Genomic DNA, 10,828 nt, shown 5'->3' on the forward strand with positions numbered 1-10,828 from the left:
CTCCCCCCATCTCTCCTCACAGCAACACTATGAGGTGGGTCTCATTGCCCCCATTTTACAAATAAGGAAGATGAGGCTCAGAACCTGTGCCTGAAGTCTCACAGCCACTAAATGTCAGTGAAGCTGGACCTTGCACTCAGATTATCAGTCTAACCAGGGACTGATCTGATGATATGAACACATGTTAAGATGGGTTGCTGTGGCTGGAGAGGAGGTTATGGGGCAGCTAATAATGAAACAGAGAGGCTTAACCAGTTCAGGAAGGATCTTGAAAATGAATGTGGACACACACACACACACACACACACACGCATGCACACACACTAGGAGCTTGAGGTTGGTCCTGAAGATGCTGAGTTGCCAGGAACAGGTTTGAGCTACTGGGTGTGACCTGTTGGGTCTGTAACCTGAATGGGTGGGATTGCTCAATAGGCTGTTGAGTCCTGGAAAAGGGAGCAGCCAGGTGTTGCCTGGGACTGTGTGGCTTTAAAGGGCACAGTGAGGATTGGGCTCGGAAACACAGAAGCCAGAGAAGATCTCAGAGGAGAAGCATCAGGGCCTCTGGGTAAGGGTGAGGGACTGGGGGAAACAAAAGGGGAAGCAAATGTCCTTTGCCATGTGAAGATTTCTGGCATCCTTGAGTGGGAGAACAGAAGAGAGAGCCATGGCCAGGCATGGAGAAGAGGAGAGGCTCCAGGAAGTTCATGCTGACCAAGACCTGTCATATAAAGGTACAAGATCCCAATGATGAATGTAACTGTACTGTACACCTAAAATGTACCAATAAACTCAATGAGGGGAAAAAAAAGAAGTTCATGCTGTCACCACTGAGATGAGAAGAGTCCCTGCAGCCAGTGAGAGATGGCTTCACAGCAGCTCTGTCCCCTGGGCTGGTAGTGTGGGAGACCCAGCCTCAGCCTTTGAGACATTTGAGTACCGGCTTGCTGTGCTCCTGCTACTAGTTGCTGCCTCAATTTTGGCCTCTCCAAGAGGATGGGAGTCCCGGAGCTTGGCAGCTGATGAACTTGTGTAGCTGTGCTCCCAGGTGTGACCTTCTCCAGACCCCTTAGCCTGCCCTGCCCCAACTCTGATGGGGCCCTGCCAACCCTGCCTACCCCAACCTAGCGGGCCCAAGCCAGCCTTTCCAGCATGAGGCTCCAGCTGTCCCTGACCACCCCCACTTCCTGTGCACACCAGGCTTGTCCCTGTCTCACCAGCCTTCTCAGGAATGGCCTGGCCCCATCCTGGACACTGAAGGAGCACTGCCACCCACCCTCCATCTCCTTCCAGAAATAAATTCTGTCCTGGCAGCTCCCAGTCCGGCATCCCTGTTTTATATATAATTACAATGAGAATGATGACAGCTCAGATGTACTGACTCACCCAGTGTATCACGTCAAATCAGGAATTAAGACATTTAATGGAACAGCACTCAGCAGCACAGATGCTGTTGTAGCCCCACTTTACAGGTCGGAGAGGATGTCATACACAGCCAGGTGCTAACAGCTCCTCTGGATCCTAAGCAGGCCTCCCTGTGTACCCTGTTCTCCCTTGTGACTCACGCATTTTGAGTTTCTGCCCCTTCGGCTACCTGCAAACTCTTCAAGGGCAGGAACCATGTCCCCAGCCCAAGAGTGGACAGCATAAAGCCAACATGGTGCACGCTCCAAAGTTTTTGCTGCATCAAGTTGAATGGGAGCCAGAAAGGCCAAGAGGTTTCAAACACAGGTTTTGGGAGTCACACAGAGGCTTGCCTGTTTTATATTAGCTGTGTGAGCTTAGGCAAGCTGGGCAACCTTTCCGATCCTCAATTTCTCCCTCAAAATTCTCACCTAAGACTGAGAATTAGGTGATGAGATGCCTGTGAAATTTAAACCTGAGCCGTGCCCACCTCCAGCCCCTCTGGTCCCGAGCCTCCACTATGGTCAAGATCACAGTATCTTTTCTCTGGGTTGGTTCTGTCACTTGGGAGTTTTGTCAACAAGTTCCCATTTCCTATCTGGTTTCTCAGCCGGGAGTAAACTTTCCGGTTTATTCTCCACTGACAATCTAAGTGGCCATGGGCCAGTCAGTCCCTTTCCTTGGACTTCTGTTTCCTGTGCTGGCAATTATAAGGGCTGGACCAGATGGTCCCTCCACCCCTTCCTGCTCTTGCGGTCCAAGAAGTCAGGGAGGGGCCACCTGGACACAGCATGGAGCGAGGACATGAAGAGGAGCCTGAGGGACCTCATATGGGACACAGGATCGCTCCATCTCCCAAGCATCCAGGGTGTGCTGCCAGGCTCTGTGCGCCAGCAGACTAGGCCTTTCCTGCTATTATCTAATTCCCCCTTTCCAGCCCTATGAGGTACAACTACCCCATTTTGTGGATGGGGGTGCTATGGCACAGACAGGCTAGGTGATCTCCTAGGCTAATGGGCACATACCTAGTGGGCGAGTGGCACAGCCAGCCTCCTAAGGTCTGTCTGAGCCCAGCTTTTCAGGAGACCTGTGTGGTGGGAGCAACACAGCTCAGATGCTTGCCCTGTGGATGTTAGAGTTCAGTTTTGCTAACTTGGGATTGCTCCCTTGGGGGGTGCTCTTCCCTCTCTCCCTTTCGGAAGGGAGCTCAGACCCAGCCAAGCCCTTTCGCTAGGTAGGTGGCTTCTTCCTACAAAACCTGCAGGCAGGTCTGTGCCAGGGGCCTCTCCTCCTTGGTACTAGAATGGATCCTTCCCTCAGAGGCCCGCAGTTTAGTGGGAGAGATCAACAGGTACTTTGTAGCTAAAATGCAGTGTGTGCCAAAGGGTGTAAGGATGGCACCTTGAACATACAGAATGGCATCTGACAATAGTTTGGGGAGTTGGGAATATGGATTGGTGGGGGGAGTGTTGGTCCGAGTTGTAAAAGATGAGTACGAGTCCCACAAATGGAGGGGAAAGGTGTGCATGAGTGTGCTGGACAGAGGCCACTGCATGTGCAAAGCCCTGGTGGAAACCACTGCAAGGTGCTTCATGCTGTCCCACGGAACTTTCTGGAACACTGGGAAGTTTTACATCTCTTCTGTGACACAGTAGCCATTAGTCCCATGTGGCTATTGAGCCCTTGGCATGAGGCCAGTGCAATGAAGGAACTAAATTTTCAAATTTATTTCATTCTAGTTCATTCCTATTTAAGTAGCCACATGGGGCTCATGTCTACCTTCTGGGATAGCACAGGTCTGGATGAAGAGGGAAGATTCGGGAAGGTTAGGTCTGGTGATAAAGGCCTTGAATGCCCCTCTTCCCAGACACGGTGGAATTCCTGCTGAGAATCATGGGGGTCGAGAGAGCAACATCAACAAATGTGTTTCCCTGTTGTGTAGGGCTCTTGGGACAGCAGGGAGAGTCCAGAGGTGGAGAGCTGCTGGGCAGGGAGAACCTTCGACCCCAGGCTCAAAAAGCAGCACTGAAAAGGGAACTGGTGTGGAAAGGAGGGAACAGATTCCAGAGCAAACCTGGTGACTGGTTGACTGGCTTGGGGGTGGCAAGTTTGTCAAGCGTGACTCTAGGTTTCTGGCTGGGCTAACGTGGGCATGTGCCCTTCACTGAGGTGGGCAACATCTCTCCTCAGTGAGGAGGAGCTGGTCTGGGGGTGGAGCTGACACCACCCGAGCATTCCCTGGTGTGTCTGTGTCCCTATCTGACTCCCCAGGTTGGGCATCTCTTTTCCCTGTCCCCATCCCTAACACAGCACCAGTGGGGCCCGAGGAGGCCCGGGCACACACCTGGCTGTGGAATTTGTGAATGTGCATTCTGTTGCTGGGTTCGAGAGGATGGGGTGGGTCAGCTCTGTCTGTGCTCTCAACTCCAGCATCAGGGAGGAATTTGTCCACATCCCTCAGGGGCCTGAACAATGTGAGGAACGTGGCCTCTGTGGCTGTTTCTCAAAAATGCTGCAGAACTGCCCTGGTGGCAGGGTTGTACAGGGTCCTATGGGGACCACCAAGAGGGAGAGATGTAGCACTTGGCCCATCTCCTCAGACATCTGCAGCTTAGCCAGACGATGTCCCGAGCTGCACAGACCCAAGGCCGTCCGAGCAGTAATTCTGCACTCAGGCCATTGAGGTTGTCAGAACTCAGATGCACAGGACTCCACTGGGAATGAATTTCAGCTGTTAGTACTGAAGCACTCCTGATGAATGTAGCTGAAATTCCATGGGGTCTGTTTCACCCTGCAAAACAGGCCTACGGGAAAAGACTCCAGGTAATGGTGCACTGGAGCCACTGAATCAACTTCTGAGAGCTCAGCATGTATATCTCTTCCCAGTTCTGTGTCCAGTGACCTTCTATCCACTTGGTGGAAGCATTTGCACCACAGAAATTGGTCACCGCTATTTGGGATCTACCTCTCTCTCTCCCCCTCCTTTCACCCCTCCCTCTTTTCCCTCTCTCTCTTCTCTCCCTCTTTCCCTTTTTCCCTCTGTCCCTCTCTCCCCCTCCCTCCCTCTCCCTCTCTTCTTTGTCTTCTTCTCCCCCAGAGAACCAGCTTCCTACACATCACTGTGTCTAGCGATGGCATAGCTGCCCCATGGTCCTCGGGAACCCAGATTCCTTCTTCTACTCTTCTGGTTTGAGCTTATGACCACCATCTTTATATCTGCCTCACAGCCTGAGATGGCTACTGGAATTTCAGCCTTTCTGTCCGCAAGCTCTCTCCTCTCACAAAACATGGAGCTCCCATTTTTCTGTCACACCTGTTTTCGTGGCTGGCTGGCTCCTCCTCATCCTCCAGCTGCCATCTTTCTTGGTACCTCCTCCAAGAAACCTTCCTGACTACCCTAAAGTTGTCCTCTTAGTCCACATTGTTTGATTTTTTTTCTACAGCACAGAGCATATTGATAATCATCTGACACTGATTATTTTTCTCATTTATTGCCTTCTACACTAAGCAGAGGTAAGATCCCCGTTGGCAGGGACTGCTTCTATGTTGTTCTCTGCCCTAACCTCAGTGCTTCAACAGTGCCTGGTACATAGTAGTTGGTCAATAAAAATTTATTAAATGAATAAGCAATAGTAAGCAAAGATAATTTCATGTCATTTTCTGCATTCTGCCTTTGGCATGTCATCAAGAACATTTGCCCGTGTTGCCAGTCTATAAAATTAGTTGAACCAGATGTTTACTAAGGATCCTCCCTGCTCTGCTAAGACAAATGAGTGGGAGGAAGGAAAATATACACCGGTAAATCAGCTTCCCTGGGACCACTCAGCCCAAGCTGGCTGGGGACCATAGGCCCTGCTCAGAGGCTGTTTCCATGGCAATTCATTCACCTGGCAAGCTTCCTAGAGCCCCAGATCAGTGCCAGGTAGCTGCTGAGTACAGCACCTAAAGAGAGGGAGAAGTAGGGGCCCATCCTGGAGGACTCGTGTGCTAATATGGGGAGGAGGAGGGACAGACAGCAGAACAACTGGCTAGGATACAATGGCTGCAGCTCATTAAGTGCAGACAGCTGGGCCCTGTGTTGGGGAACACCTACCACATCCCATTCGTTTCTCTGACAAATAATGACTGAGGCCCTGCCATATGTTACGCACCATTCTGGACACTGGGGAAACAGCAGGGAACAAGCCGGACGAGATTCCCGCCCATGTGAAGCTAGCAGTCCAGTGAGTGGGAGGAGCGGTAACACACAGGCAAGGGGACACGGAAAGTCATCTCAGACTGTGGGAGGTGCTGTGAAGACCGTGACGCTGGGTATTGTGACAGAGGTGACCATGGGATGGTCAGACAAGCCTCTGAGGAGGTGGCCTCTGAGTTCAGTGAATGATACAGATGAGTTTCCAGGAGACAGTCTGATAGAAGAAGGCACCAGCCAGAGAAACAAACAAGTGCAAAGTTCCAGTGTTGGACAAGCTCAGGGCGATGGAGGGAGAAGCGCGCTTTGGCCGGGCAGGGGTGAGAAGAGAAGGCAACGGAGACAGAAGTGGAGCCAGGGGAAAGGGAGGGAGGCGCAGGATTGAATGAAGCAGGCACCAAAACACAGTCAACACAAATATGTAGTACACTAGTTCCTCAATCAGAAGTAATGCAAACAAGTACATAAAGAACAAAACAGCAAAAGGCCAGCATTTCTAGCAGTGCCCTGTGAAGCCGCAGTGGAACCTGAGATGAAGGAAAGATCAGAAATACAGATCCTGTTTTTATTTCGAATGGCACCATCTTGTCTCTCGTGGATTTGTTTTGTTGATTATAACAGGTGTCATCGATGTAAGAAAACACGGTACATGGCTTCAAAATCATGGTTTCCGAGCTGGGTGGGATGCCGTACACCTATAACCCCAGCACTCAGGAGGGGTGTGGGGAGCTTGAGGCAAGAGAATTGCAAGTTAGATCCCAGCCTGGGCAACTTAAAGACTAAAAGAGACCCTGTCTCAAAATTATCAAAAAGGTGATGTGGGGTGGGTGTCCTGGGTTCAATTTCCAGTAGGGGAAGGGAACCAGATGTCTGTGTTCCCATTCAACACTTAAATGCTCAACTCTGTGATTTGAAGCCAGTTTTTGTTTGTTTGTTTTACCTCTCTGTGCCTTTTTTTTCCATATGACAATAGGGATAATCACAGTGCCTACCTCTGAGCTGCTGAGAGGCTCCAGTGAATTAGAACAAGCAAAGGGCTGAGAACAGTGTTGAGCCCTTGGCAAGCGCTTAGAACATGGGCAGTTGATCTGTAGCTAACTTGTGCTAGTTCAGCCTTGGTTTCTATCAAAGGTCTGAGCACAACCAGCCCTCAGCAGGGAGAGGGTGGGGACCATGTGGAGATGGAAGTTGTACTGAGTCAAGGAGACCAGAAGCTCCAAGGACAGCCAGAGATGAGGCTGTGGCAAACATCCAGATGAAAGATGGGGATGGATTCTGGGGATATTCAGGAGACAGACTCTACCTGACTTGGTGGCGGAACTGTAGCAGGAGCAGCGTCTTGGGGCTGACCAAGGAGGGATGACGTCAGAATAACAGTGGGGGGGGCTCTCCATCACCAAGGCAAGCCCACGTCCCCACACCTCGCTGCTGTGTGTTTTCCAGAGGGAGCTGAAAGAACAACTCCAGGCCCTCCAGGACAGCGAGCGGGAGCACACTGAGGCACTGCAGCTGCTCAAGCGACAGCTCGCAGAGACTAAGGTGAGCTTGGCCTGGTGCGGGGCTGTGGCCAAGGGTGGGGCTTCTGTCAAAAGAAGTGGGTGGTCCACCCCTAGGTAACGGGGCAAGGATGTGGGCTGGTGACTGGATGAGGGATAGGGCCCCTTCTCCCTTGTTACTTGGGTGGAAGTTGACGTGAGACCAGGGATCCCCAGGAGCCTCCGGTGTCCTGAAGGGCTGGGGAGAATTTACCCCTTATTAAACACGCATAAGGAGAGCCAACCCTGAGCACGTCCCCCCCAAGCCAGCAGGCTCTGGCTACAGTCGTTTCCACTGGGGTTCCTTGAGCAGAGAGGAAAGATGGGTTCTGATCCAGCCACTGACTGACTGTACTTTTCTGGGTCCCAGTCTTTGCATCTGTACAGTGGGGCCTCTGCAAGGCTCAATTCAGAGCTTCAGAGCTGGAAGAAACCTAGCAGAGCCCCACCTCAATTCTCCCTCCGTGCCTCCTCCCCAGGAACTCAGCACAGTGACACCTAGGGTCTTTCAGGCTGGCTCTGCTCACATAGCAGGAGAGCTGTGCAGCTGGAGCCAACCTTGGGAACACCTGAGCCTCCGGAGGTCATCTTGGGGCCATTAGAAACCTAGCTCCCTGCCCCAGCAAGGCCATCAATCCCCTGAGGGGGTCCCAGAAAGGGCATGGCACACTTTCTTCAGAGGACATTCCAGAGTGTCTCTGGGCAGGACCCTCAGTAGAAACAATCACAGCACTATGGTCTCATTGCTTTGCACAGCATCAGTTTCCCCATGTGCTTGTGACTGGACCTCTCCAGTGCTCAGAAGCAAAGAACGTTTCTCTTTAGAAGAGTGGGAATCTGAGGGTCTGTTTCTCCCCACTCTGACAGTATTCTTGTCTCTCCCCCACCACCACCATTGTTTTTCTCCACTGACCTCTTCCCCCCATTTCCTGTCCATCTGTCTGCCTCTGGGGGAGGGGGCTCCCTCCAGCCCCCCAGGCTGCTTCCTGTCTGGACTGGGGTATTTATACAAGAAATGCCTATGGAGCTTTTGAGGTCATATTTCACCTGGTGCCTGACTCACTTTCTTGTGGCGCCTGTCCCTCCAATGGCCTAGCCTGGTGGTCTGTCTGATCTCCCTCCTCAGGCCCTGTGTTTTCCTTGCTTGGCCCTGGGGGTGACGCATTGGTGACAGGGTGCAGCCTCTTCACAAGCCCTGTGTGTTCCAGGGGACATAGTGGGCTGGGCAGCCTCTAGGCTGCTTTTCCAGACAAGGCACCAAAAGGAGGGTGAGGGGGAAAGGTTGGTTCTGCCCACCAATGCACTAAGGTAACTGAGGCATTCCTGTGGAGTTGAACCTTTCCCTGTGCTGAGAATTTTCTCTTCATTGTTTCACTGAAGCCACAGAATGTCACCTCCATGACAGCAAGACTTGCAAAACCTAGCAGAGTCAGACACACCATAAGTAGTTGTGGGGCAAATGAGTGAAAAGAAAAATAAAACACCCTTGGAAGTAAGAGAGGTTGTTACCCCACTTTTATCAGCAGGGAAACTGAAACAGAGAAGTTGAGGCACCAGCCTGCAGCCCCACAGCTACTAAGTGGAAATTGGGAGCATCCAGTCCAGCTTTTCCTGAGCCCAGTACATTTTCCAAACTCACACCGAGTGTCCTCTGTCGGATATGTGGTTTTGTGGCCAGCAAGCTGGATGGAGAACCCATCAGGGACATGCTCAGGGGTCCCAGGATGGCTGTTATTCTCATGTGCCACTCTGAGCTGCTTTCTCCCTGCCTCCCGCCTCCTTTTCTAGCCATCTTCTCTTGTCTTGGGGGCACTTGACTCCCCAACCTGGAAATAGCCTGTGCCCAGCTTCGTGAAGCCATATTGAGCAAGATTGTCCCTGCTTTTCCCTCCTTTACCACTCAAGCAGCTCCTGACTGCCAGCCCTGCTCCAGGCCCTGTGATGGGTACCAGGGACAGAACCAAGGAAAATTTCATTTCTACTCAGCAGGATCTCACCCACTAGCTAGAGAGGGCGGTGTCTCAGCAGTGTTTACAAAAGGCTCTGGGAACATCTTAACTCCCTGAAAAAGTTTTTTAAAAAGGTATTTCAGAGGAGGTAGTTCTCAAACTGGGTCTTGCGGGATAAGAAGGAGTTTGCCAGCTGAACAAAGGGTTGGAGGGTTTGGTCTCAGCAGGTGAGATTGCAATGTATTGATAAGTTAGGATCAACTTGAGAAGGGCTTTGACTCCCAGACTAAGGAATTTGGTGTTTACTATCATCAAAGAGCCAAAAAAAGTTCTTAAACACAGGATGAGCTATGACACAGTTGGCACTTTAGAAGGATCACTGTGGCAGTGAGTTTGGGAATAAGACAGGCGTTGCCTTTGTGAAACAGATAAGTTGGGGGACCTGCGGGACCCCAGGGGGATGTGTTGGGGAGATAGTTGGAAAAAGACATGTGGCACTCAGGAGCCATGTGAGCCCATCTTACAGATTGGGAGCCGTCCTCAGAACAGTAGGAATGGAGGAGGAGGGCGGGCTTGCAGGCTGAGATGGGAAGGAGCTGGCCTGCGGTGACCCTCCGAACACAGGTGGCAGAGGGGTAACCAGAGATGAGAGGCTGACCGGCCTTTCAATCAGCAGTGGGGGCCGATGTCCTGGCTGCTGCAGGAGCTATACCAGGTAGCCATGGGACTGGGGGCCTTGGGGGCAACTCCAGAGAGTGTAGAGTGTGGGGAGGGAGCAGACCCCATCCCTCCCATCCACAACAGGCTTCCACAGGGCTCCCCTGGGTGAAGGGCGCAGGGCGTCCCCCGAAGCCTAGCCATCCAGCCTAGCCTCTCCTCTACCCTTTGTCTGCCCAGCACACTGGGTGGGCATGCGCAGGGAGGTTGGCCCACCGCCAGCCTTCTTCCTGCAGGGCCGGCAGCTGAGCGGGAGGGAAGAGGCCCTAATTGAGCCTTTGTGAAGCTTCCCACAGAGCCCTGGGCACTGAGCACAGTGGGGTCTCTGACTCGGTGAACTACCAGCCAGAATCCTGCAAAGTGAAATTGCGGAGGCAGGCCCCACATGCTGCAGTATCCTGTGTCTCCTGTGTTGCGTGACTGCTGTCCCCCCACCCCAGCTGACGCCTTGCCCGTCCTCAGGCCTAGCTCTGAGGTCTTTCGTCCACGAGGACTCCCACGCTGCACCCATTAGTGTTGATTCCTTCGCTATCACCAGGCACTTTCTCCACACCTGAGACCCAGGCACTGGGCAGACAAACATTCCTTACTTCGACTTCACCACTGCTCTGCTGTGTTATTTTACCCCTTTTACAGATAAGAAAATTGAAATTCATAGAGCTTAGGCCACTGAGATCACCCCCAGCTAGAGACCAGGGCTGGGACTCTTCCCCAGGCTGCCAGGCATCAAAGCCTTTGCCCTTCCCTCCTCCAAGCCCAACAGGCCTCTCAGTGCCCACTGGGCAGAGAGAACCGTGCAAGTTTATGCTGACTTCCTGTGACAGAGGCCTTACGCTTTAGTTCTCGTTCCTTAGCTGTGGATCTTAAGGGTGGCAAGAAAGGCAAGTGACCACCAGTGTCACGTTGCCCTTTATGAAACTCTCTGGCCGCCTTGATCTCCTTGTCATCTCCCCTAAAGCACCACAGATGTGTGTTAAAAACAAAGAGTTCCCTGCCACCTGCCGCACAAGCACAAGGACCCAAGCAATCCCCGA

The 10,828-nt window shown here is 52.2% G+C and overlaps 1 protein-coding gene across 1 annotated transcript in view; it reads left to right on the forward strand.

Annotated features, from left to right (window-relative positions):
* Trim62 (tripartite motif containing 62) overlaps positions 1 to 10,828 on the forward strand; it is a 65,123-nt gene that overhangs the window by 44,185 nt on the left and 10,110 nt on the right. Inside the window, exon 2 of the mRNA XM_010645279.2 lies at positions 6,971 to 7,132. Within this exon, the coding sequence (XP_010643581.1) occupies positions 6,971 to 7,132 (162 nt within the window). The remainder of the gene's footprint in view (positions 1 to 6,970; positions 7,133 to 10,828) is intronic.

This window comes from Fukomys damarensis, unplaced genomic scaffold (assembly GCF_012274545.1).
Source record: "Fukomys damarensis isolate Sample0158 unplaced genomic scaffold, DMR_v1.0_HiC HiC_scaffold_23, whole genome shotgun sequence".
Lineage (NCBI taxonomy): Eukaryota > Metazoa > Chordata > Mammalia > Rodentia > Bathyergidae > Fukomys > Fukomys damarensis.